At 44.8% G+C, this 26,456-nt stretch overlaps 1 protein-coding gene across 1 annotated transcript in view; it reads left to right on the top strand.

The window, feature by feature from the left end:
• Window positions 1-26,456, top strand: part of CTNNA1 (catenin alpha 1) — a 117,299-nt gene that overhangs the window by 20,932 nt on the left and 69,911 nt on the right. Inside the window, exons 4-7 of the mRNA XM_074552114.1 lie at window positions 4,572-4,738; window positions 5,479-5,598; window positions 7,391-7,657; window positions 10,600-10,803. Coding sequence (XP_074408215.1) covers window positions 4,572-4,738; window positions 5,479-5,598; window positions 7,391-7,657; window positions 10,600-10,803 — 758 coding nt within the window. The remainder of the gene's footprint in view (window positions 1-4,571; window positions 4,739-5,478; window positions 5,599-7,390; window positions 7,658-10,599; window positions 10,804-26,456) is intronic.

Genomic DNA, 26,456 nt, shown 5'->3' with positions numbered 1-26,456 from the left:
GGGAAACAAGGCAAGTGGGATGCAAAGCCTGTACATGTGCTCAGCAAATATTTTGCAAAAAGGGCACGAGTGGAGAGGAGAATTTGGGGGTTGTGGTCAGCAGCAGGATGATGATGAGCTGGCAGTGGGATTATGGATATAGAGCACAATTAATCTTCAGTGGAGGGCAGGAAAATAGCATTAATAATGCCTCTATTTAGAGCAGGGAGTGGTTTAGTTACCATAATAAAAAAAGATGAATGAATGTAGACAGGGATTATGAAGATGATTAGGACAATAGATAACTTGTCTCATCAGAGAAAATTAAAAAAAATTTTTTTAGCCTAGCGAGCAGAAGATTGAGAGAGTACATGATTTTAGTGAGCATGCTTGTTCATAAAATCCCATTTGTTGGGGGTAAAAACAAAGAACTGAAAAGAGCTATTTTGAATGAATAATAGCATGGCTGCCTACTAAATCAATGTAAGTGGATCTTCAAAGTCTTCTTGTTTTTTACAATGGAAGAATAAATTACAGCAAGCAAGTTAATGAAATATCTTACAGTAAGATTCCTGGCCCTTTAAAGCTTTTTACTTTTGATTCCTTATAAAGTAATGAAACTTTTTAAGGTTTTGAGCAGAAAAGTGGAGATAAGGAATCAAAGTGTTCTTCAAAATAGATCCTGCTGTGGTTATTGAAAAGACTTGGTATTTGGAAAGCATTTGATGTGAACATCTTGAATTTTGGCTTTGCTGTAGTGTTTGTTGAAGGCATTTCTGCCATCAGAGGTTTGCTGGGTAACAGAAGGTGCAGCACTGGTCCTGCCCAACTCCTCTGGTGCTGTTGGGAGGTGTTTTGGAGCTTCAGCCATTCCTTTACCCAGGTGCTTGGCACTGAGGCAGCTTCCAAACTGGGCTCAAGAGGGAGATTTCTTTTGGGTCAGACTGGCAATGCTGTTCTGGTTCCCTGGAATGCTGATGGCTACAGCTCTCTGTCTCTGCATGTGAGCATGGGGATCCAGGGAATTCACTGTGCTCTCCTGGTGTTGTCTTCTATGGCAGCTTTACATAACAGACCAAAAATTAGCACTTAACATTGAAAAGTCTAAGCCTGTGTTTAGGGTTTGAGGTAAGAGAAGAAATGAATGTTTTGATGGCTCAGGTTGCAAGTGCAGGGGAATGAACCAACTGACTCAGCTCTGTGTCCTTCTGCTTCGTTCTTCTAAGTGAAGGATTCTTCAAAACTGAACAGTGAGATGAATTATGAAAGGGGATAACAGTTTCTTCTATGTGCATCATGGAGGCTGTCTGGCTTGAGGATTTCCAAAGAGCAGGAGAAGGCCAGTTGTGGAACATCTTGAAGTTAAATATTGAATTCTTCTTGGAAAATTCAACTTCAGAATTCTGTTGTGACCAGTTAGCTAAATTTCTTAGAAAGGTACAATGAGTTCAGTTGGTTTCCTGCAACAAAGCTTTAGGAGTGTGCCACTTTGAAAAGCCATACCCTGAGGGAGCTCTGAGGGGGCTGTTGGCAAACTGTACAAGTGTTGTAGGCAGTATATGGATTTAATTAAAGGCAAGATTAAGGAATTATCAGAAGCTTTTGTTGCCATAAGTATCAACTCCTGTGTTGATATGGCAAAAATTGGTGTGGGAGCAGAGTTAGTGGTGCTGCCTGGAAGTGTTGTCACACCTTATGGGTGTGGGAGAAAGAGACTAGAAAATGGGAATTTTCTTTTGATGGATTGGAGTCTGACCATTTCTGAAATGGGCTTTGTTCCATTAGATTTAAGTGAATTCTTGGTGCTTTATTGACATGATCACAGGATGGCTACTGTTGCCTCTTCTTTTCTCAAGTCTGTTTTATTTTCTTTCCCTTCTAATATCTAATGAAGATCTAAGGTTGTATTGGAAAAACAGACTACTCATGCAAGAATTTGTACCAGCTTTATAATCCGAGTCTCACAGTTGAAATCTTCTCCACTGTGTTACTTGAACTCTTAAAATCTTTCTTCCAGAGTGGTTGTGTTACCTGTGTTCAGTGTTGAAAAAGGGAAGATTGTGCTGGATCCCCTTGGAACTGCTGATGTGCACACACTATGCAGTTCCTGCATATTGAGGCCAGGCCAGAGTGCTCTCTTGCCCTTTGAATCCAGCTAAAAGAACTACCCCAGGGTGCTTTCCCTTTATAAAAGAAACCTGAAAGTCAGCTTCCCTTAATTGGCAGAAATGTATATATATGCAACAACTTTAAATATAATCTGCTTTTAATTTTGGGAAGCTGGTTATCTTTTGACACCCTGACAAGCTGTTTGAAACTCACTAAATCTTTAAAAATCTCATGTTAAAATAAAAGGGAATAGTGTTTTATTTTAGGACTGGCTTGAAAGGTTGCAATTTAAGAGCTGGGTAGAGCATAATTTTGGCTTTTAACTTTGTTAGCAATTTCTGAGATTCACGTGAAGAAGTTGACCTCTTCAATAAGTTGTTTTGAATAGAAAATAAATGAAAACAATTATTTGGGAATTGAAAATGTGAGTATTTTATATATAAGTAAATAAGGAAGGAAAAATTTGTACTCTGTTTCGGTTCTGGCATATCACAGAATGGCCTGGATTGGAAGGGACCTTAAATCCATCCAGTCCCACCCCCTGACATGGGCAGGGACACCTTCCACTATCCCAGGGTGCCCCAAGCCCCAATGTCCAGCCTGGCCTTGGATATTCCAGGGATCCAGGGGCAGCCACAGCTGCTCTGGGCATCCTGTGCCAGGGCCTGCCCACCCTCACAGGGAGGAATTCCCTCCCAGTATCCCATCTCACCCTACTCTGTTTGAAGCCATTCCCTTTTATTGTGTTGCTTCATGCTCTTGTAAATATATTTCCTTAAATCCTGAGGTTGTCAATGTATTTCATACTTGTGGTGATGACTTTTATTATTAGCCTGTTCCAGAAGGAATAAAGAAAGGCTCATGTCAGCTGTGTTGGGGTTTTGTAATCTCCTGGCTGTTTGAAGCTCACAGCATTGGTGGTACATCATCTCTCACCCACCTGGAAATCTGGAGTTCTTAACCCGTGTTAAAGTAATGAGTTGTGTTCCCCAGAGCTGGGTAGGGGATACCTTTGGGTTGACACTCAGAGCTGGCCTGTACTTGGACAGAAGCTTTTTTGCTGTGTCCCAGTACAGAAGTAGCATATTTTTATCTTAAAATGTTATGTGGCACTTTTGGTTGTATTATTTAAGATGATAGAAGGGTGTTACATAGGGGGGAGCATTTGAACAAAGTCGAGTATCTTGGTGTGGTTGCTTGGGCAGGCTGGCAGCTGTGCTTGGGCTGAATTTAGCTGTGAAGGTGTAGAGTGCCTGGGTGGGGAGAACTTCCTGGGAAGATATTCTGTATGGGCATGGTTAACCCCAGGCTCTCCAGCTGTTGGCATTTCTGAGCAGTTAAAAATAAGCTGTTAAATAAGTGGAGCCTCCTGGGACTGCATCAGGCAGAGATTTTGGTGCAGCCCTTGCCCTGTTTGGTGTGGGGGGCTCCATGGGACTCACTGTCAGCTGTCACTTGTCAAGCGCTGGTGGAGGTTTTTCAGTCTCATCTGAGACAGGCTATTTTTATTTTGGCATTTGGCCACATGGACACTTTCTCATACAGGTTTTTGGGAAGCCTCTGGAACAGCACCTAGCATCTGCTTTCTGGTCATCTCTTGCTGCCTGCAAATCTCTGACCCTGAGACCCTATCATTTTCTAAACTAAGTCCTAGCTGTTCTCTCAGTGTTTCTCAGATGCAGAGAGATCCAAGGATAACAATGTGGATTCCAAAACTTACTGTTGTGTAGGAACTGTGGTACTGGAAGCTGGCCCAAAAAGTGAGGGAGAAATCCAAAATTTACTCCTCTGATTATATGCAGGCATTACTTTCATGCTTTGTGAATGCCTTCTGGAGGAATTGCTCTAGCTGTGCAAAGTGGCCTTTGCTTTTCATAGTTAACCAATGGCATTGTTAGCATCTGAAACCCAAATTCTTTGCTCCTGCAGCAGATGCAGCCCCACAGGCTATGAAATGTTGAAGCGTTTTACGAAGCGCTGCCTGGCTTTGAATTCCAACCAGGGCATATCCAGCCAGGTCATCGCTCCGAGTTGTTTACAGTCCCAGGAGCTGTGGCAGCTCACTGTATGTTTACAGGGCTTTCTGCTGCTTTCTGCTTAACTCCTACACGCACACAAATCAAAGCTTTTGCTCAGACTTTGAAAGCATCACAGCTTGGGAAATAACTGCAGCCCTGCAAAGGCGTGCTGAATTCACCTCTCTAGAGAATTCTGGCACGCTGAAACACCTGTACAAATGGAAATAAGGACCCAAGTGTGATTTCCCAGCCCTTCCTTCCTGCGTGAACCCCTCTGCACAAACAAACCCCTGTGCCCCAGTGCCATGCGGTAGCTGTACTCAGAGGTAGCCACGCGCAGCATTAACTGTCAGCCGTGTGTCACAAAGGTTTTGTTTTAGAGACTCAGGTTGGCTTAGGAACCTTTCCAGCGGCTGATGGATGCTGTGTGATGCTGAAGGCAGCCCCTGCTGTGTCCCCATGCAGGTGACCTGATGAAGAGCGCCTCGGGGGAGTTTGCAGATGACCCCTGCTCGTCGGTGAAGCGCGGGAACATGGTGCGGGCGGCGCGCGCCCTGCTCTCCGCCGTCACCCGCCTGCTCATCCTGGCTGACATGGCCGACGTCTACAAGCTGCTCGTGCAGCTCAAAGTTGTAAGTGTGCTGCTCTGCCAGGTGCCCACTCTGTGTGTGACCCCGTGGGGCCTGCGCTGGCAGCAGCTTCCTTCTGCAGTGGGGGGCTCTGGGGGTTTTCCCTCTCAGCAGAATGTGTGCAGTGGGTGTTTGTCACTCACTTTTATTCTCACTGTCAGTAGCTTTTGACATTGAGCTGCACTCTGTTCTGAACTTTTAGTACAAAAACTAACTGAGCCCTGGTCTGAAGCTGCAGGTGAGAGCCAGCCCTTTCATCTTACAGAATTTGGCTTTCTTATAACCAGTACTCCTTTGCAGCTGCTAGGGATGAGTAGCTTCAGCAGGCTAAATAAAAATGAAAGTGGACTACTGTTTGAGGAAGCCTTTTCTTCCCATGGGCAACAGGGTGGGCGAGTGGTTTGTGCAGAATCTGAAGTGAAATGACATTGGGTACTGGGTCTTCCTTTGCAAATGAGCTTTGAGGACTCTCCTTGTGCCCTTTGGCCACTGCTATGGCCCTGCCAGGGCTCTTGACTCCTTCATGCTCTTTCAGATGTGTGTTCCTGACTTTCTCTGGTAGCTGCTGACTATGAAATAGTAGCTAAGCACTGTATCCTATTAGCCTTTAAAGTGTCTCTCTTGAAAAAATAATGGGACAGGGGAAGATTGCTTTCTCTGACTGCCATGAAATACATTCTGAACTACCTCCTGACCTGTGGACTGTATTGCTTGGAAAAATACGTGAATATATATTTTTTTAGGTGGAAGATGGTATCTTGAAACTAAGAAATGCCGGCACAGAGCAGGATTTGGGTATCCAGTACAAAGCCCTCAAACCAGAAGTGGACAAGCTTAACATCATGGCAGCCAAAAGACAACAGGTATAGTGTGGCCATTTTCTTCTTCATATTAATTCTTGTTTTTCTTTTCCAAAATACCTTGATGCTCTTGGAAAGTGCCTGTTCTGTTAAAACTTTTCACTTTATTTTTTTACTTTATTGCTGAGTACTGCTCTGCCACACTAAGGAACTGTGAGCTTGCCTGGTAAACAAGGAAAGTGTGCTTGGCTGTAGGATGCTGCTTCTGATGGAATTTGTTCATAGTAGCACTTGTAAATGTCAGTGTTTTGGTGCTTTAATGGCATGCTGCTGCCCAAGAGCTGCACTTGAGGACAGGAGCTGAGATGTGTCCCAGTCCTGGGGCACTCCCCGCTAGACCCTGTTGCTGTTGTGGTTCATGCAGATGGACTGAGCATGCCCATGTGCACTGAGGGCAAAATCCATGGCTGGGCACAGCTACAACTTCCTGAGGAAGTGAGTGATGCTGCTCACTGGTCTTGCACTGAAATGTCCATTGGAGGAGGGGTTGAAATTCCTGTTTGTTGTGGGTATGGTCTGTGTTTGGATAGCTTGTGCTTAGCCTTAAATTGCGTGTGAAATTTGTTTTGTTCAACAGCACTGGTGTGACTCATTCTTGAGTAGTTAAGTTTTCAGAGGAAAGCAGAGGTGTGGGCAGTTTAAATTATCAGAAATACCATAATTCTTTTAGAGCATTTTTTGCCTCTTTGTTCTGTAGATATGTACAAACCAAAACTGCTTATGCACCTCTGACACTGCTTGATTTTTTTTTTGCACAGATTTGTCTTAGAAAATAAGCTGGGTACAGTCAAAAAGGGATTGTCAGTTGGTTATGTATCTCAAATCTGATTGTAGTAAATGGGGAGTAAGGTTGTGATGGCAATGCAATAAATGCTCTAAAACTGCTTTGTGATGGATTGTTCCATACTATGGGAAGTGGTTGTACAAAATCTGTAAATCTCTGTGCCTGCTTGGAGTGCCCTCCCAGCTCAGTGTGTACCTTACAGAGGTCACCTATTGCCCATTCATTTTAGAGAGTCTGACAGAATTTTTTTCCCTTTTCTCAGTAAGGCAGTCCTTGTCTTCATTTTCACTGCCTCTTTGTTAGATTTAAGAGGTAATTTTGAAATGGTGCTGCTGCTAATAACTGTGGTTGTTCCTCCTTTTATAAACTTACTGCTCGTGCTGGACTCAGAGGCTTTATCTGATCATGGTGCTCTGTTCCAAAACAGAGGTGATGGTGCTTTAGAGAATTACAGCACAGAGTGTTTGGGAAAAGACTTATGGACTTGCTCACTAATCTTGAATTAGTGGTAATTACAGTCATTGGATTAATTTTGTCTCATTGGAGGTGAACAAGAAGTTGAATGAGATGATATATTTGTTCTTCTGAAATTAAGTACCTGAGTCTCTTGAGGAGCGTAAATGCCATCTTCTAGGTGTGATTAAAGAAAACATTCTGGTTGTGAGCCTGGGAGTTTAAATTAAAGATGATCTTGCTTCTCATCTGCGAGTGCAAGACAGGACAGCTTCTAAAATGCCGGTCCAATGCTGCAGAGGAACAAAAATCCAACGTCAGGTTTTGAATTGTGGTGTTGTGAATCGCCCTGCGGTGTTGTTGTTTTCTGGCTTTATGAAGCTGTCGTGTTTTGCAATTAGTTGAGCCCTTAAGGATAGGAATGCTCAGCAGACGGATTTGAGCAGATTTGAGGCAAAGAACCTGCCTGTCTTTTGAAGATGCGGGGAGACAGTGCATGGATGTTGAACGTGGGCAATAATCTCAAATGTTTTTTTCCCCCTTTAATTTTCCTAACAGGAGCTGAAAGATGTGGGTCACCGCGATCAGATGGCGGCAGCCAGAGGAATCCTGCAGAAGAACGTGCCCATCCTGTACACGGCGTCCCAGGCCTGCCTGCAGCACCCCGACGTGGCTGCCTACAAGGCCAACAGGGACCTGATCTACAAGCAGCTGCAGCAGGCGGTCAGTGGCATCTCCAACGCCGCCCAGGCCACGGCCTCGGACGACGCTGCCCAGCAGCAGGGCGGCGGCGGAGAGCTGGCCTACGCCCTCAACAACTTCGATGTGAGTGCCTGGGCAAAACCCCTCCTGTACTTCACCTGCTTGCTTTTATTGATGCTGCCTGGAAGATCGTTTTCTATTGAAGTTGTAGGCAAAGTAGGCTTTTTTTAAAAAAGCCATTTTCCAAACTAGGGTTGATGGAATATAGAAAGTTACATATGTGGTTCTTGGTGATGGAAGGCTGTCAAGTTAAACTAGCTCTGAAATAGCAGCCTACTGCTACATTAGATGGTTTGTTTGAAATTGATTATTTCATAATATATTTATGTAATGTATTCTTGGAGGTGACAGAAGTGATTTATTAAAAGTGAATCATGTATTTGGGATTGCTGGAACTACCTCTTGAGAGGAACATGAAGTGGGAAGTTTTAATATGATCTTTGGTTGGAAATGAAGTCATTTCATACTGATAGGTTGTACTGATCTGTCATGTTCTTTATCTTGCATTCAGCGCGTTGCTGAGGACAGCCATGCATTTTTACTGAGATCGCTTTCCTTTTGAAGCCAGGATTCGGTGTCTACCTGATTCAGCCTCTGAATTTTAAACACTGTAGCACTAACTTACTCCAGAGCTATATTTAATATTGCAAAGCTGTCACTGAAAAGGCATTTAATAGTTGTGGTTTTGCCAAATTTTGCTCACTTTCTCCTTTTTGCTCTTACCACTCTTGTTCCTCCCGTTCTGCCACGTGTATTTTGCCAGGATAAAGTTCTGATTGAGTTCTCCCTGTGTCTGATGGGAAGCCTTTCCCTGTGATCTCTTGAGTAACAAGAGGATATCATGGCAGTCTTGATCTTTGTGACCGATTTCAGTTTTGAGTTTGCCTTTCTGAAATTCCATCAGATGCTCAGTAAGCCTTCAAAGCGTGCCTCAGGTTAGCCCCGATGGGCTGCAGGTTCTCACAGGTGCCTGTGGGAGGGGAAGGCAGCCCTGCAGCAGCAGCACCGTCCCAGGGGCTGGCAGTGAGGAAACAATTCAGTGCAAGTTGGTGGAATGGCTTGTACAGCTCAAGCCAGCTAATGGGCTGGCTGATAAATAACACTATTTTACTATACAAACTCTCCAATATACAACTGCAGACTACTTTTTGAGTGTTGCAGTTCACATGAAGCTTTTTGAGCTTTTAATTCCACTTTGTGAGGCTCTCTAATAGCAGCAGTGCCTGATCAGCAGGCCAGCTTCACGATAGCTTTGTCTCATCCCTGCCAAAGGAGGCTGACAAAACAAATGTGTTGAGGTTCTTGGCAGATGTTATCCTTGCACTTCATTTCCTGCTACTGCTTGAGTGTTATTACAGTCCTGTAATAGAGGCTTTGAGCACACGTGCCCTCAGATACTCCAGTGATGGTAAAATATGAAATGGCTACCAGACGATAACAAACTGATTGTTATCTCTTTTTTGGTGGTGCAGTTCTGGAGTGGTAGCACACTGCATTGTATTAGCCAATGGCTAAAAGTTTCAGGAAGGAGGAGGAGGGAATGTGTTGGAGAGCACATGCCATGTTCTCATCCTGCAGTGATGGCTGCGTGGTTACTCTGTAGGGATATGAAATGTGCTGGCTGGCAGAAGGAGGTGGTTGTGACGTGGCTGCTGAGGTTAGTTTGAACACAAACTGGCTAAAAAATTTCCCATTTCAAAAAGCTGTGGATCTTCTTTTAGAATTAAAAAATTCTGCCCTTGAAATAACTGAGCCTAACCCTAAACAAACAACCAGACCATGAAATGGCCAAATTATTTTTCTTTCCTAAATTACAGACCTGTTTAAAAAATCACCTGAAAGGACTCAAAGGTGATAAATACTGTGCAGTTTCTTCCTGGGGAGCTTCCATGGGTGGTGGTGTTGGCCCCTTGAGAGCAGATGCATCAGTGCTGCTGTTTCAGCCCTGAGTCTCTTGGTATGAGCTGAGCTTGCTAACACTCTGGCAAGAGAAACCTGTGGTAATTTTCTGCCATGAAGAAATTGATTTCTGTGTGGTTTGAAACCTTTATGTTGATATTTCACTTGGAGAATTTTCGAGAACACAGTTGTATTTACCTGCTTAACACTGAAGAGAAGAAAGACTGCAAAGTAGGGCAACAGAACACAATATATAGAGTTAATTTTGGATGTTTGTTTTCTTGTTCATGATGGGATAATTATATCTGACAAGTTAACTAGTGAAGGCCTGTCCAAATTGACATGTCATTAGGAAGAGTTCTGTACTTTGAACCTTATTTTTGCTGGCACATTTGATTTTTGCCATTCATGTAACAAGGCTTCCTATGGCCAAGTTTTGTTTAGCTGTCAAAGCAGCACAAGAAATGAGTAGCAATATAATCTGTTGGGAAACCTCTTAGTAATTTTACAGAACTACTCATGAAAATCTTCCTCAGTGCCAAAATAGTGTTATTTGCCTCTTAATGCCTGATCAGGGGGTTGCTCTAAGTGTTGGTTGTTTGCATGACTTAACAGTAATACACTGCTTTGATGCCTTACAGTGGCTACCTAGAACAGAGGCTGGACAAGATTAGGAGAATAAAAGTGGGTATTTATTGAAGGCCTTCAATAGATACACCTTGGGCAGTCAAAAGCCTCAGAGAGGGGCTGCACCCAAGATGGATGATGGTCATGAATTTTTCAGGAAATTATACATTTGGTCCATTTATATATCAGGGATTAATCCTCCAATTACAGTTTCAGGTAGTGAAGTAATTTACTCCAAGTTTGCCCCCCCCCCCCTTCCCTGTTTGTTACATCTCTTGTGGCCTGAGACAGTGAGATGTCCTTAAGTTTCAGGCCCAGAGAGGAATTGTCTGACCAAAATGTGAAGAAAGTAGCTAACACTGTATAAGGAGTTTAAGAGTTATACACTAAAGCACTACAGGATTGGAAAAGTATAAAAGCTGAATCCTAAGGCATCACTTGGGCTGGTGACTGATTTACAGAACTTTTTCTCTTTCTAGAAACAAATCATCGTGGACCCGTCGACGTTCAGCGAGGAGCGGTTCCGGCCGTCCCTGGAGGAGCGGCTGGAGAGCATCATCAGCGGGGCCGCCCTGATGGCCGACTCGTCCTGCACGCGCGACGACCGCCGCGAGCGCATCGTGGCCGAGTGCAACGCCGTGCGCCAGGCCCTGCAGGACCTGCTCTCCGAGTACATGGGCAACGTGAGTACCCTGCTCTGGGCTCCCTTCGGGGTGTGACTGCATGGGGTCAGCTGAAACATGGAATTGGAACTGAGTACATGGGCAATGTCAGTACCCCGCTCTGTGGGCTCCCTTTGGGGGTGTAACTCCATGGGGTCAGCTAAAATACGGAATTGAAGCCACGTCCCTCAAAGCTGGTTTGTTCTCCTGTACTTGGCACTGGTGAGGGCACACCCTGAGTGCTGTGTCTTCTTCTGGCCCCTCAGTTTGGGAAGGATGTTGAGATGCTCGAGTGCGTCCAGAGGAGGCAGCAAGGCTGGAGAGGGGCTGGGAGCACAAACCCTGTGAGGAACAACTGAGGGAGCTGGGGGTGCTCAGCCTGGAGAAAAGGAGACTCAGGGGTGCCCTCATCCCTCTGCACAGCTGCTGAAAGGTGCCTGTGCTCAGCTGGGGCTGGGCTCTTTCTCCAGGCACCACTGACAGAACCAGAGCACACAGTCTTAAACAGAGCCGAGGGAAATTCAGGTTTGATATCAGGAAAAAGTTTTTCACAGAAAGAGTGATAAAGTTCTGGAATGGTTGCCCAGGGAGGTGGTGGAACCACCATCCCTGGGTGTGTGTAACAAAGCCTGGATGTGGCACTGGGTGCCAGGGTTTAGTTGAGATGTTGGGGCTGGGTTGGACTCGATGGTCTTGAGGGTCTCTTTGAACCTGGTGATTCTGTGAATTCTATTTTGTCCCAAACAGAATTTGAGCAATAACAAGTGGTCCTGAAAGCTTTGTCCTGAGGTGTGATGAAACCTTCTTAAATCACCAACCTCAAAGCTGATCTCCAGTCTTCCAAACAAGTGTTGTCATCATAAAGTGTTAATCCCTTGGCACTGCTTCTATTTGTCTTTTATGACTGTTGACATGGTTTTCTAGAGAAATTCAAACCTTGGTTTACATAAGGTAACTAGGCTTATGCAAAAAGTCCTACTTCACTTCTGTTGTCTCTTGGAAACTTTAACAGTCCCATCTTTGTAGCTGAAAGCATGAATTGTCAGAATCAAGTTGATTATTGGTCCTACTTGGTTTGAGTAGAAGTGATGTATGAAGTTAAATATGTAGTAGAAAATCTGAGAGCAGTTTGGTGTAAATATTGGGCTTAGAGCAGTTCTTTTCCAGTGTTTAGGCACTGAATGTGCACACAGTGTCTGAAGCCTGAGTGTTTCCATAGCTGGAGTGAGTGTCATGTCATGCGGATGAGCTTCTGCATTTGAGGGCATTATGGTGAAATATTGGACTTCCTTCCCCTCCACTGCCCCTTTGCTCTTGTTCCAGTGGGTTTTAAGCTGAAGAACTTGATGTGTTGAGAGGTGACATCAGGATATCATAAGATTATAGATGAGACTATATATAATTGTTTAACTTCAATACTGATAAAGCTGATTTTCAGAAATAAAGTTGCAGAAATGGCATCAACATAAGCAAACGTAGTGGCTTGTAGTGCTGTGGCAAGTAAAATTGTCTGAAGAAGTCTTTGTTGGGGGACTTGAGGTCTTATTTATGCTTTTGAACTTGTTTGAGGTGCAAATGAGTTCAGAGAGAATTTTTTTTTTAGGCAGTAACACTTATTGAGGAACCTTGCTGCAGTAGATACTTTACCTTCAAATCTTTTGGCCAAAGTGATTTCAACATAGAACAAAACTGGTCCAGGGGCTGCCATGTGTGGGTTGGGGTGGTGGAATTTGGAAAACAGATGCAGTGTGTGGTAGAGAGAAAGGAAAACAAGGATTTCTGTTTACCAAAGAGAAGGGCAAAGTAATTGAACAAAATTGAAAGGCAAGTCTGATGTAGCCTGCGGGCTGAGCTAGGTATTCATGTAGTCTGTCTTAATTGCTTGTGAAAGTAGCTTGTGCTCAGCATTGACTTTTGTAGAACTTCAGACTGCAGCTGGGAAGCAAAGCATGAAGTTGTGCCACTCAAAACTCCTTTGAGCAGGGTGTTTTATGAGTCTGTGAAGTATCAGCAATAATCCCTCAAATGTGCTGCTGGATTGGATGGAGCCCTGTCAGCACAATTCCAAGTGGAGCAGCCACCAAAGGGTAATTAAACATGTGCAGGAGGTAAATGCTCGGTCTTGCATGGAGGAGTTGGTGGCATTTGTCTCATTGAAAGTTGGTCAGATAGCCATGTGAGAGTGCAGAGCTTTGCCTTCCTCTCACAGCAATGCCTGTCCTCCTCAGCCATGTGCTTTTGTCTCTGATAGGCACGTTAAAGTAATCACGCTGAGATGGGAAGAATGTATTCCCTCTGTTATCTCCTTTGGCACATTGTGAAATTAGTGGAGCATACTGCATTTTTTAAAGTCACTGTTATGTTATGATTGTAGACAGTGTAGTTGGGGAAATGAGATTAGAAATTCAGTGAAATGGAGTGGAAAAAGCAATTGATAAATTATGGTGAAAATGTGGGATGGTGTGTAAAAATCCATACTGTAAACCCCTCTGTGATTAAGCTGAAGAATGACTAATAGTTGGGAATCTAAACAGTGAAAATGGTTTGATACATCTGCAGGAAGAGTAGGGATGTGCTGACTTAGAGTAGTGGCAGAGGAAATGTCATTTCATGTATATGTATGATATACCCACAGCTCCTGGGATGCTTTCCTCCAGTCTCCCTTTGAAGGAGGAAGTGAATTGGGCATTAAATCTGTTAATTGCACAGCACTTGCAGTGCATCGTAAATCCTATCCAAGTGCTAGAGTAAGAGGTATTTATTGGCCAAGTGTAAAAATTCAGAGCAGATTGGATGAGGAATAGACTGGAAAGGCTGAAGCACAGGACTGTCTTCAGACAGATTTCCTTTTTAACTTTAAATGCCTTCTCTTCGGTGACTTCCTCTGGCTTTTGGGCTTTCTTTCTGATTTCTGGCAATAACAAGACTTTTCTAGACAGTTTATAACTCAAAGTTTAGTGTTTTGGACCCAGAGTTTAACTGTTTCTCTGTGCCTGTCCTTGAAGGTCTGGAAGCATTGGCAGCTGTGTTATGGAGTGTGGCAGAAGTTTTTAGCTGAATAACGAGTTTTAGCAATAAACTGAATTGTAGGATCTCTTGACCCCCACTGCATCTGCTGGCAAGGTGATGAATCCTGTGATTATGCCCTTAAAAAAAGGGCAAGATTTGCTTTTTCAGTAGTTTTTTACAGAAGTTTGAATCCCCTTTTTCTTAGATTGGTGTGTGTATGATTTCCTTTTTCGTCTAGTACAACTTCTCTTGCCATTTTCAAGAGCAGCTTGGTCAGACTAAATCTTGCACATTAAGGCCAGCATTGTGTCAGAGTGGTCAGTAGTGGGTCCTGCAAGCAGAAGGACAGGAACAGGGGAGCTGTTTATTTTATCTTACCCCAAGTATCCCCTCAGTGTTGGCAATCTGCAGCTCAGGCACTTCTGACCTTCTGGACTGCTCTTGAAAATGGCAAGAGAAGTCGTGGCCAGTGGCAGGGGTTTGTTTCTGTGGGTGGTAAGTGAGATGGGCTTTCATTACCTGCATCCCCCAAATGTCATTGGCCACTTCCTGACCCAGCCTCTTGGTTTATAAGCTACATTCTTTGAAATCCCAGCTCTTCATCCCTTAATTGTAGCATCTCATTCTCTGGCTTTTCCCCCTCCTCTCCCACTTCGCCTGGGGAGAGCTGTTTTCCATTATGGCTTTTGCTCACTTCTCACAATTCCAACAGAAAATAGTTTCCCTTTTTAAACTTGCATTGCAGATCCCTCCTGGATTGAAATAGCATGGATGCCTATTTGCATTTAGGTTTTATTACTTGGAGTAAGCTTGTTTCTTGCTGCTGGTGCTGAATGGCAGAGCTGGGAGGGGAAGGCCTAAATTCATTATTGATTCTTAGTAGCTTTGTGAAAGCAGAATAGTCCAAGGTCTTGGTTCTGGGATCAACTGCCTGGAATGCAGTAAATTCACCACATCAGTTGCAGCTAAGTTTGTAATATAACTCACAGATGGCAAGACCCAGATCTTTGTAGCCAGATCTGTGGCAGTCAGGCATTCTTGTATTTTATTAATTAAACAAAGAAATTTCAAAGCATATTTGAGTTTAGTTGAGCATTGATTCCAGACTTAGGCAGGACAAGAGGGCAGAGCAAAGCATCGAACTGAATGATGTTAAAATTAATAGTGCAATCAATGAAGAAGTTAGTAAGGAATATCAGAAAATACAGTGTAAACAGTTTTTTGGGTCTAACTTCATGGTCTTGTGTGGGTGCATGCTGACCTGTTGCAGTTTGCTCCAAGTAAAAAGGATGAAGCTGTGTATTTTTTGACTCTGCTACCAGTTTATCCTGGCATTGCCTTTGCACTGGCAGCTGGTGAGATTCCTCTCCCACTGTAGGTACAGCCAACATCTCTGCGTTGCTGTTCTGTGCTGCTCAGCTCTGCCTCAAAGTTAACATAACTCTAATAAAAACTACATGGATATCTAAACTACTGAAATGCATGAAAAAATGCCCAGTGGGCTGACAGCTGTAAAATTTCTCTATTTTAGAAAGAAAATGTGTCACTGGCACAGGAATCCACAGACTTGGTTGTGACAGGTATGTGCTCTGTGCTGTAACCCTCTGGGTGTCATTAGCACAGGACTTGGGCAGCTTGCCTTGCTGTCAGCTCTGTGTTACACATGGCAAGTGCTGGGTTTGGTGCCTTTGAGGCCAAGCTTTGAAGGGGTTTGGGGTTCAGCAGGGTAGAAAGCACAGGCCACGCCCTGGGAGTGTAACCAGCAGTTTCCAGCGTGCTCTCAGTGTGCTCTGAACTTGCAGAAGACATCAGTTACCTGACTGATGTGTAAGACTGGAAATAAAAGCTTCTATCAGCTTTTGACAGTCCATTTTTGCTGCCTGGTGCAGGAGCCCTGAGGGCTGGGGCTGTGGGCTCCTTTCCATGGGCCAGCAGTGGTCAGAGGTGTCTGGCTCTGCTCAGTATGCACAGGGAAGTGCAGAGAGCTTTCATTTTCAGTCTGTTCTGTACCCCATCAATTTCTAATGCATTCAGCTCCCCTTTCATGCACACACCAGTAACTCAGCCGTGTACCAGCAGAAACATTGTCAGGAATTGCAGTTTGGCGAGTGCGGAACGCGGACCCGCAGCCCCATTGTGTACCACATGCTCTTGTACAATAAAATCCCTTGTTACTACATTTGGAAACGATAAATCATGTTACATAAAGTAGCCTGACAGGTCCCATTTCAATGGGAATTTTAATGCTTTCATATTAACATTCTGACTGTGTCCTTGACTGTCTGGATTGCATTAGAGGTGCTTGGCAGCAAATGGAGAAAAGCCATTGGGAGCTGGTTCAGAGCAGGCATTCCAGGCACACATCACTTCAGGATGGCTTTTTATTTTCCCTGGTTTCCATCTTCTCTTTGGCCTGGAGTGCTTGAGCACCACAGCAGGGTCTGCTTGGGGGTGGGGTTGTGTTTCTGTTTGTTTTAGATTTTACCCTGACCTGTGCTGGTATGGCACGAATTCAGGGTGAGGGGGTGGCTGAGCCCAGGCTGTGGCCCTGCTCTGTCAGGGAACTCTGGCAGGCCAGCGTGGTTTGGATCTTGGGGTCTCCACAGAAGGTCTCAACACTGCTGAATTTGGACCTGGTGAACCCATAACTTGCTAAATGTTTGGTTTGCACCCTTGTGACTGTGTTCAGTGCAGTTAGGGGAATGTCATACTTCACACAAGGGCTGTTTGCTCAACCTTAATTGCACTATTTTGCTTTTTCTTTCCTAAGCTTCTCTGAACATCTCTGATGCTTGGAAAGTGATTGGGCAGGAAAGTGCCTGGCTTATCTATTCAATATCTGCTGGGAGAAATCATTTGTCTTCAGAACTACCAGCAAAGGATATTTCTACTCCTGACACACTTGCAATTTACAGAATGGAGATGTGTTTTCATGATGAATTTGCCTATTAATAATGTTGATCCACAGCTTTGTGTTCCTATCAAGGATCCAAGCTTGGAAAGGAACACGTGAATTTTCACATGAGTCTGAAATTCATTTATAGCAAGTATCTGTATACTGAAAGGGCTCTTGCATAGCCCTTTTAATGAAAGCATCTGTTTCTGTGGGAATAGATGTGAATTAAAATGGCACACTGATCTGTGTTGATGATAAAGATGCTGATAAAAATTCTGCCTTGAGATAATCTGCACTTTCTTTTTTAATATTGTTTGTCAGTTTAAGATGCCTGAATGCTGACGTGATGGATGTGCTTAGAAAGCCTGGATGGGTTTTCCTGTCATGGACTTTGCTGCTCAGTAGAGAGCTGTGCTGTTATGCTGGGCCCTAATTTTCATAGACATTATTGCTTTGACAAAAATGCTGCTTTTAAAAACAGAACACTTCTGAAGTGATAGGAGTTTCAAGTTTAATGCTTATAGGCTGCCATAGAGTAAATATTTCAGCATCATTGGAGTGAAGCCAGATGAAGATGGTGAGAACTTCACACGGTGTCAGTCAGGCATTTTTGGGCTACAGAATCAAGCTTCCAGCTATTCACCCAACACCATCCTGGTTTGGGACTTAGTGTGCGGTTTTCAGGAGATGTTCTGGCACCTTCTGTTTCTTAGGGAGTAATAGAAGCACTTATGGAATTTAAGAGGAGTTCTCAAGAGTCCAGCTCCTGCAAAGTTCTGTACACCTTGTGATCTTTGGGTTTTGAAGCTCTTCAGAGTCTTCCCTGCCTCCCCAGTGGTTTCCCTGTGCTTGTCCCAGTGTTGATGTGGAGTTGCTGGTTTAGAGACCCCAAACAGCTTGGGGTGCCCAGCCCTAGAGGGGAGGGAGGGCAGCACATCTGGGCTGCAGCTGTGTGCCCTGGGAGGGGGCACAGGCCAGTGCAGCCGCTGATGCCAGTGGCACAGCGTGCAAGTCCTGGATGCTTTTCCAGACCCAAGACAGTTTTTGTGCTGTGCAGATGCATCTCTGAAAGAAGCATATGGCTGGCTGAGTGCCTCCTGAGAGAATCCCAGCAAGGCCCAGCGCTCACACCTCAGGTCTGATTGCAGGAGGAGCCCAGGAGTCTCTGGAAGTCTTAAATCACTGCTGTGCTCCATCCACTGCCTTCAGCCTTTGCTGCTTGTTTGGTGCAGAGCTGCCAACGAGAACTCTCTTAAATTGAATAGATTTGACAGCAGCTGGGACTTGTTCTGAACTGCCTTGTACAGCAGAACTCACCCTTGCAGCCTTTCCACGCTTTGCAGCGTTTTTGTTACAGACTCTTAATGTATGTAAAAGAAGGAAGGTGGCTGCCCTCACTTACAGTGCTCACTGCAGGCAGCTGTGCAGCAGAGCTGAGCTCTGGCGCTGGCTCTGAGCAGGAATTGAGTCCTGTGGATGCTTTGAGTGGCAGTGAAGGCTCCCATCCTACCTGGTCCCTCCTTTCCCCCCTCACCCTTTGCTTTTGAGTTGGTGAAACACCCGGGTTTTCCTTTGTCGGGCATGTGTCCATCTCCAATGTTAACACATTCTGATCTTCTGATAATGCATTATAAATCTCAACCTTTCTTAATCTCATGTTGATCAAATAACATTTAAGATTGATGCAGGGAAAACTTGCAATAAAAATGTACACCCTTGTTTGTGATATGGAGCTTGGCATTTTGCAGTGTTTTACTTCCCTTGAACTCTAAGTGCTTTTACATAAGTACGCTAATGCTGTGCATGGATTCTGCCTTAACATTGTGGTTTATGGCTTAATTCATTTGAATTCTCCTGTTTTGTAGGAAAATATTTGAACTTTTATCTGTCTACATAAGATCAAATATGTAGTCACCCCTAATGCAACTGCATTTGGTGATACTTGAGTAGTCTCTCAAAGTCAAATTCGAGGAGTATGGATGGAATGGAGCATGTAAGTTTGCACAGTGACTGCTGATCTGTGGATAAACAGTCTTTTAGCCTCCAGCAGGATCATGCTCTCAGTGTGCAGAAGTATTACACACACAACTGGGCTTTTCAATTCCTCTCGTTGGAGGAAGGGCATGATGGAATTATTACAAAGCTGGAATACCATAGTTCTTGTATTGCACACTTGATTCTCAAGTCCTCAACTTCTCCTTTTTCTTTTGCCTTGATCTAATGCAAACTCTGGACTAAGTTCCATCTGCAGGATGGGATTCAGGAGATAATGAAGGGAGAGAAGGGGAAAGTCACTGTCCATGTACACATCTGTCCCTGTGGCTGTGTGGTACCACTTGTCTCCTCTCCAGTGCAACATGACATGCAAAACCTGCTGTGCTCTTTCATTTTTTTGCTTTCCAGTACCTCTTCATCTTTTTCACAAGCATTAGAGGTCTTGATGGAAACTGAGATATTCTCTTCTGGATGTAGTGTTTATTATCCAGACTCTGCTCTTGCTTAACCTGTTTTATCCTGTGTAAGAAAGCTGATGTTCTGTAATGCTCTTAATGTGTCCTGGAGCTTCAGACCTCCTTTGTCCCAGAAAGTCAACAGAATCAATACAGAATAATTAGCATTTGTGGCTTATCCAAATAGTGGCAGCCCTCTGGAATTTAAATAGAGGCAAAAGAGTGACTTAATCCTTCTCATGTCTGAGAAAAGGATGAGGCTTAAGCTGTATCTTGGAAAGCTGTTGAAATAGAGGAGAGAACTTTGGCTTCCTCCTGGCCTACACATTCCTTCAGCAGGAGGGATGGGAGTTAGAGGGGAAGCAGCAGAGCCAGCTTGTGTATGGCAGGGTTAAAATCCTGCTCAGGCTATCTGAAAACACTTCTTGACTTTGGAGACTGGATACTCACAAATTATTTTTGCTGAACAGGCATTCTAGAGGAGTAGTTTCCTTTCAATAAGAGCAGCAAAGCCAGAGGCTGTCAGGGCAGGAGCTGCCTTGCAGAGGTGGGCTAAAAGGTGCATTTTTCTCAGCAGCAATTAAAAAAAAGCACTGGCATGGTGCCACAAAGGGAAAACCAGGGCATGTGCAAAATTAGCAGTAGGCAGTGAAGAATCAAACCCAGATGGTTCAGTGCTGGCTTTCACAAATACCTGTGCCTTCCACAAATGGAGGGTGTTTTTCTTTATTGTGTGTGTCAGAGTGAATGCAAATATTGTGGGATGTGCAGCCACTCGTGGAGTGTTGACTCCACTGTGTTCTGGTAACCTCTGCCTGTCAAGAAACAATGCTTTTGCCATTGGGTGCTCCACTGCTGCCATATGTGGCCAGAAGAGAAAAATTGCTTCTCAGCTCAGAATCTCTTTGATATGCCTGAGGTGCTGTCAGCTGTGGTTTGCTGAATATGATAACGTGAATTGACGTTATCAGTTACTGTCTGAAACCTGCAGAGCGATCTGGGGAAATGAAGCCTGCTGCTTGTCTGGGGGGAAAGGCTCTGAAAACAGAAGGTTGAGGATCAGCTCAACTTTGTACCTTGAGAGTGAAGTCTGTGAGGGACAAGAAGCGTGGGTGACATGGGAGTGTGTGGGGGAGTGACTGGACAGAGAATGAGGAGCATCTTGGGGATGCAGGTGCATCAGTCCTGGGTGCCATCACTGCTCCAGAGCATCCTTCTAGCTTGCCTCTCATCTGCTGGGATTTAGGGAATTTATTTTGACCTTGTATTTAAAGGATGGATTCCTTAAAACCAAAAACAACAACAACAAAAAAACCCACTAAACTAAACCATAAGGTACTTTTTTGTTGCCTTTGATTGATTGAGTTTTGGAGTAAGGCTTCCACCTGCAAGTGTGGCAGGCAGCTTCTTTAATATGGTGACAGATGAAGATTTGGCCATGGGGCTGTTTTGGGGAGTTGGAGCTCTGACTATCCTGAACTATTCAAGACTTCAAATAATCCTGATACTATTAAATTTCTTTTCATGTTGTCTTGATATATGAATGTAGTTTCATAATTTCTCCCCAAATTAAAATACATGCAGAGACATTAAGGAATGCTGGAGATACTTTAACAATTTGAGACACCAATCTCATTATTTGCTTGAGACTTTAGCTATTTTTTTTAGTTTATTTTCTTTTCTGCTATTACCTGCAGCATTGGTATGTGATGCTTTAAAAAGCAGCCGTTTGCTGAGAAGGAAGATAACCCTGGGACTTGTTTGTAGCACACACATTCTGTCCTGTATCTGGTGTTGGAAGTTGATGGATGTTTTTCCTTTCAGGCTTCCCAGCAGATGAATTGCAGCTGTGAATGTCAGTGCTGCCCAAGTCAGATCCCTCCTTGTACATGCTGTCCCCATGGTTTTTAACCCAATACTCTACCCTGCTTTTAAGTGTGCATTATTTTTATTCAAGTTCTCTTGACTAAACCCCAGAATTAATGCAATTAATTCTGCTTGCTTAGAGGTTGAGCAACTGCCTGCCTGATACTGCCCAGGTGGCTTCTGCATCTGTGACTTCAGTCTCATTTCCCCCTTTTGCAAGGGTTTGTGTGTATCCCCCCCTCAGCACTCAGCCTCCTGCATTGTGCAGAGAGGGATGTGGGATGTGGGGCTGGCTTCCTCTTCCCTACTGTGCCTTTGAACCTCTCCTTTGAGGACTCTTTATTGAGTCATTTTGGGGGAAGAAGGTGACTGGAGAGCTCTGATGTCAAATACAAAATAAGACTGCAGCCATATCACTTGATACTGTTCCCCTTAAATGCCAAATTGTGAATTTCCTTAGAGGCAGAATGAGTTTTTTGGGCATCTCTCCAGGAGTCAAAGAAACCAAATTCTAGAGGTCAGTGGACTGAAAAAAGCCAAGAAAACTAGAAGTTAATGCAGAAATAACTGAAGAGAAAGAAGTTGAAAGGCCCTCTGCCTTGTGCTTGGGCAGGTGACCCCTTTGGAGCTCATGGCCTACAAGATGGGCAGGGCCCTTCCATTGGGGAAGGCAGGGTCCTCACCAGCCATGGAGAAGGTGATGTTCGTGTGAGGGTGGGTTTGCAGCTGTGGCAGCTGTTTGCTCCTGCTCCTCCCACTGTGGTCAGTCACAGCTGTGCTCAGCCCAGGGCTGCTCAGGGACCTGCAGAGGGAGGTGAGGAGAGCCTGTCAGGAATGTGTTTGGAGAGAAAAAGGTGATAATTAGCAAATCTGCCTGTCCTGTACACCACCACCGCCCCACAATGCTCTCATGAAGGCATTTTCACAGAGAATGTAAGACTGCCTTTTTGGTGGCAGATGCTGAATTCTTCAAGCTTCCTCTAAATTTTTATCTCTGGTCAGTTTTGTAGTGCTGTGGAAACCTATTTCCTCCATGCCCCCAAGCTATGGGTATCCTCATATCCTCAGCTGGACTTGAGGAACTCCTTTTGTAACAGCAGGACTACCTCAAGTACACAGGGCACTTGTATTCCCTGGGAGTATTCCTGGGGTTATTTCCAGTGGATTGATTATTTTATGCATTGTGTAAAGTTGCTCTGTGACTTTGATTCTATTACCCACTCCTGGAGCAGTGCCTGTGTGCAGGGAAGGGTGCTTTCAGTGCTAGACTGCAGTGAAGTGTAGCTTCACTTACAACTTATTTCTTGGTGTAAAACTGAATTTACCAGCTGGGTTTTTCAGATTACTGTCAGCTTAAGTGCCTTCAATCTCCAGCTTTTTCTGTGCCAGTTTTTGCAGTTCTGTGTATTAATTCTGTTTGTTTTGAATAGCTGTTACTTTATCATCTATCTAATGCTAATTCAGATTGTGTATCTAATGATCTCTTTAGAAGTAGAAATTGATACAATAAAAGTGTGAAATGTCTTGGCATCCCATAGCACTCAGCTTTGTTTTCCTTTCTTGTCCTGGATGCTGAGGTGATGCTGCCTTTCCCCTGCACCTCAGATGTGCTGAGTGTTCCTGAATGGTTTATTTCCTTTGACATTCACTTTCTTTTGAAGAAGGGCAGCCACTTCCTATGTGTCAGGCTTGTACTGGAATTCTAAATACTTTAATGCATTCTTGTTATCTGCAAGGGTGGCTGGCTAATTAGTTAGCTCAGTAAATAATAGCTTGGTGGTGCCTCTGTGAGAAGTGAAGGATGCACACCACGTTTCTGGGCTTTTCAATCCCCCACAGAGCCTGGGGGTCACTGGCTCTGGGTGAATGGAGGTGATGGGGATGAGATTGGCTTGGTCTGAGAGCCCTCAGTGGGTTCTCCCTCCTGGGCAGCCAGGGCTGCTTCTGAGCCCTTTTGGCTTCTCAGGGACTTCACCTGACTCCACACATGGTGATCCCACAGAGCTGCCCCAGCACAGGCAGGAGCTGGAGCTGCTGGGGCCGGGCCAGAGGAGGCTCCAGGATGATCCCAGGGATGGAGCAGCTCTGCTGGGAGGAAAGGCTGGCACAGCTGCCATTGCTCACCTGCACAGGAGAAGCTTTGGGGGGAGCTCAGGGTGGCCTTGCAGGGCCTGAAGGAGCCCCAGGAAACCTGGAGAGAGACAATTGACAAGGGATGGAGGGACAGGGCACAGGGAATGGCTCCCAGTGCCAGAGGCAGGGATGGATGGGATATTGGGAATGAGGAATTGTTCCCTGTGAGGGTGGGCAGGCCCTGGCACAGGGTGCCCAGAGCAGCTGTGGCTGCCCCTGGATCCCTGGCAGTGCCCAAGGCCAGGCTGGACACTGGGGCTGGAGCAGCCTGGGACAGTGGGAGGTGTCCCTGCCATGGAGGGGTGAAATGAGTTGATCTTTAAGCTTCCTTCCCACCCAGACCATTCTGGGATTCTGTGATGGAGAGGAAATTCTGCTGCTTTTGCTGCTGCCAAGGCTTCAGGTTCTTGACAATTAGTCAGCTTTTCCTGCTGTTCCTGGTTTCTAATGCCTGTTGCTTCCTTTCAAAGGCAACTTCATACCTACTTTTGTGTTGGTGTATTGCAGGTTAAGGCTGCTGAATCCCCCACCCTACAGGAAACACTTTTAAATCTGTTGCAAATTAAATCTATTTATATTTCTAATAATGAATAAAGGATACATTAATTCTAACTTTGAATGTCTTGTGACCATATTGGTAGAATTGCTTTATTATCTGTTTCTCCAAGCTGTCTTGCCAGGAGTGAGGTGGCTTTATTCCCAGATTTATAATGCATTCTCTTCCTCTTGGAAAGGGCATATGCTGCCTTGGCTCACTCCTTTTAATTTGAGTTTTGCAGGGGTCTCTGTTGTTCCAATTTTAGTTCTATTTCTAAAGCCTTTTGCACACATGTAAAATTTGATAAAAACTACCATATCTGAAGGCTTTTACAATTACTGCAGGTGTAAACTTCAGCCTGCTTTTCGTGCTTCTGGATATATCTGTTAATTCATGTAATCTACAAAGGAAGAACTTGAGATATTCCTTAAATAAGGTTACTGATTAACATAAAAAAGAAAAACCAAGCCTGTAAAAAAGCAGTTCCGGGGTAGATTACTCACCAGCCCCAGCAGTTCTCTGGTGGCTCCTGCCAGAAGCGGTTTGTCCCCCTGATTTGGTATTCTGAGACATTCCCCCATCCATCCTGCTTCTCCCATCTAACCAGGCATACTGGAAGTGAGATGAATTGACCTGTAGCCAAGCTTAACCAGTCATCACTCAGCAAAATCCCTCGGGAGGAAGCAGCTGGAAGTGTTGACAGAATATTGGGCAGCCCCCGTTGAGCTGCTGTTGTCACTCAGAGCAGGCTCAGATCTCACCTGGCTGCACTTGCCTGGGGATCCAGTGTTATTGTGATCTGGGTGCTGCATGAAGGTTTAAACTCTAGGCTTAAAACTGAGCTTTTATCAGCAGCTCTGATGCACTGCAGGGCCTGTGGGGGCTGTTGTGCTGTCCTGCTGCTTTTCCAGCACAGCTTCTGTGCTCCTGTCTGGGCTGGGGGCTGTGGGCCAGGAGGAGCAGCCTGGCTGGCAGTGCTGGACTCCTAAACCCTGGCAGCTCTCAGCAGGGAGGGGCAGGAGCACAGGATTGCAAACTGCAGCAGAAGGATGCAGAGTAACCCCTTTACACTGGTTACACTCACCCCTGGGTGAGAGAGACACAACTGCTCTGCCTCTGTGACATGGAGCAGTACAGTAGAGGTGGCCTTTGAGTCCCAGTAAAATATCTGTGTTGTAGAATATGTAAATATGTCTATGTAAAACCTGTTCCTCTAAGTAAAAGAAAAGGAGGAAATATAGTAGAGGTGGCCTTTGAGTCCCAGTAAAATATCTGTATTGTATATTGAATATCTGTATATAGGCCTTGCCCTGATAAGCCCTGGTTGTTTTTCATGGGCTGCAGCTGCAATGTCCTTCATTGGGCTGCAGCTGTGGCTAGTGAAGATAACTGGGATAAAAGGGGGTGGGTTGGCCAGTCAGGGAGAGCCTGGAAGGAGCCCTGACTAAGAAGGAACAACATGCAGAAGAAGGAGTTTGTGTTCTGAAGATCTACAGCCATAAGAAAACACTGAAAGAAGGTATGGGACTCTAGAAATCTAATAACAGAGCAGGAACTGCCCTGGTGTGGAGGGAGGGGTGACCTGAGATGGGCTCAGGCGTCAGAGGATGCTGTTAATAACCCCAAGGTGTGGGGCTCCAGCCCTGTGTGGGCCATTCCCCTGGGAGCTGGGCTCTGATCCTTGTGGGCCCCTTCCAGCTCAGGATATTGTGTGACCCGAGCGTGCTGCTGGAAGTCAGGGCCTGCAGCTGCCTCTGAGCTCAGCTAAAAAACACCTGCAGGGTAACAAGAAATAGAAACCTGAGCCATTTTGCAAAGGGTTTCAGGTACTTTTGCTTGGTTAATGCTGGGTCTGGTCTGGGTTGTAGAGCCCCAGCATCATGATGTGATGGAAACTCGATTCCATGAAAAGCCAGGTTTAGCATGTGATGTATTATTGCCAATTTGGGTTTTCTTTTGCACTTTTAGGGAAAAGATGTATGTTGTTACAGGATGACTTTCTTGGCACCCTGGCACTTTCCTACCATTACTGATCTTAAAAATAGATATTTTTGCTTCAGTGGTAGAAATGTGCTGCAGAGGTGTAGAACCTTCGTGCTATATATCATAAAACATATGCTATTAACTTGCTAGATATGAGAATAAGCCTTAAGAGAACACTGGTAGATTGATCTGTTACCTAGAAGTGGTATAAAAGTAGTACATAATGTTTGAGAATCTGTTGTTTTTCAGACCTGACAAACACCTCTCTTCATCCCTTCCCTTCCTCCTCCACACCACAGGTGCAAATAATAGTTTAAAAAAACTTTTTGCTGTTGCAATAATGTTTTTTTCCCTTCAAGAAATAATACATTGATAGCACTAGACAGTAACTTTAAAGGTTTGGTTTCACCATCACTTAAAAGAAGACTTACAGGGTCATAGAATATCCTGGCTTGGAAGAACCCACAAGGATTTCAATGCCTGCCCAGACCCCCCAGCAATCCCCCTGTGCATCCCTGGTGCCCAAAGGCTCCTGGAGCTCCGGCAGCCTCGGGCTGTGCCCATTCCCTGGGCAGTGCCAGCACCCTCTGGGGCAGAACCTTTCCCTGAAATCCAGCCTGAGCCTGAAAAAGCTCACATCAGGTGGCTTTCCTCAGTCAGCCAGGTGGGATGCCCTGTTGCAGAAGGAAATCGGGTTTGGTGAGCAGGACTTTCCCCTCTGTAGCTGTGCTGGTTGTGACTGATGCCTCTGTTGTCCTCCAGGTGTTTTTCAACACCTCCCAGAATAACCTCCCCAACT

Source organism: Zonotrichia albicollis, chromosome 15 (genome assembly GCF_047830755.1).
Source record: "Zonotrichia albicollis isolate bZonAlb1 chromosome 15, bZonAlb1.hap1, whole genome shotgun sequence".
Lineage (NCBI taxonomy): Eukaryota > Metazoa > Chordata > Aves > Passeriformes > Passerellidae > Zonotrichia > Zonotrichia albicollis.
Note: the sequence above shows the minus strand (reverse complement) of the source record. Positions and strands in the feature narration are given on the sequence as shown.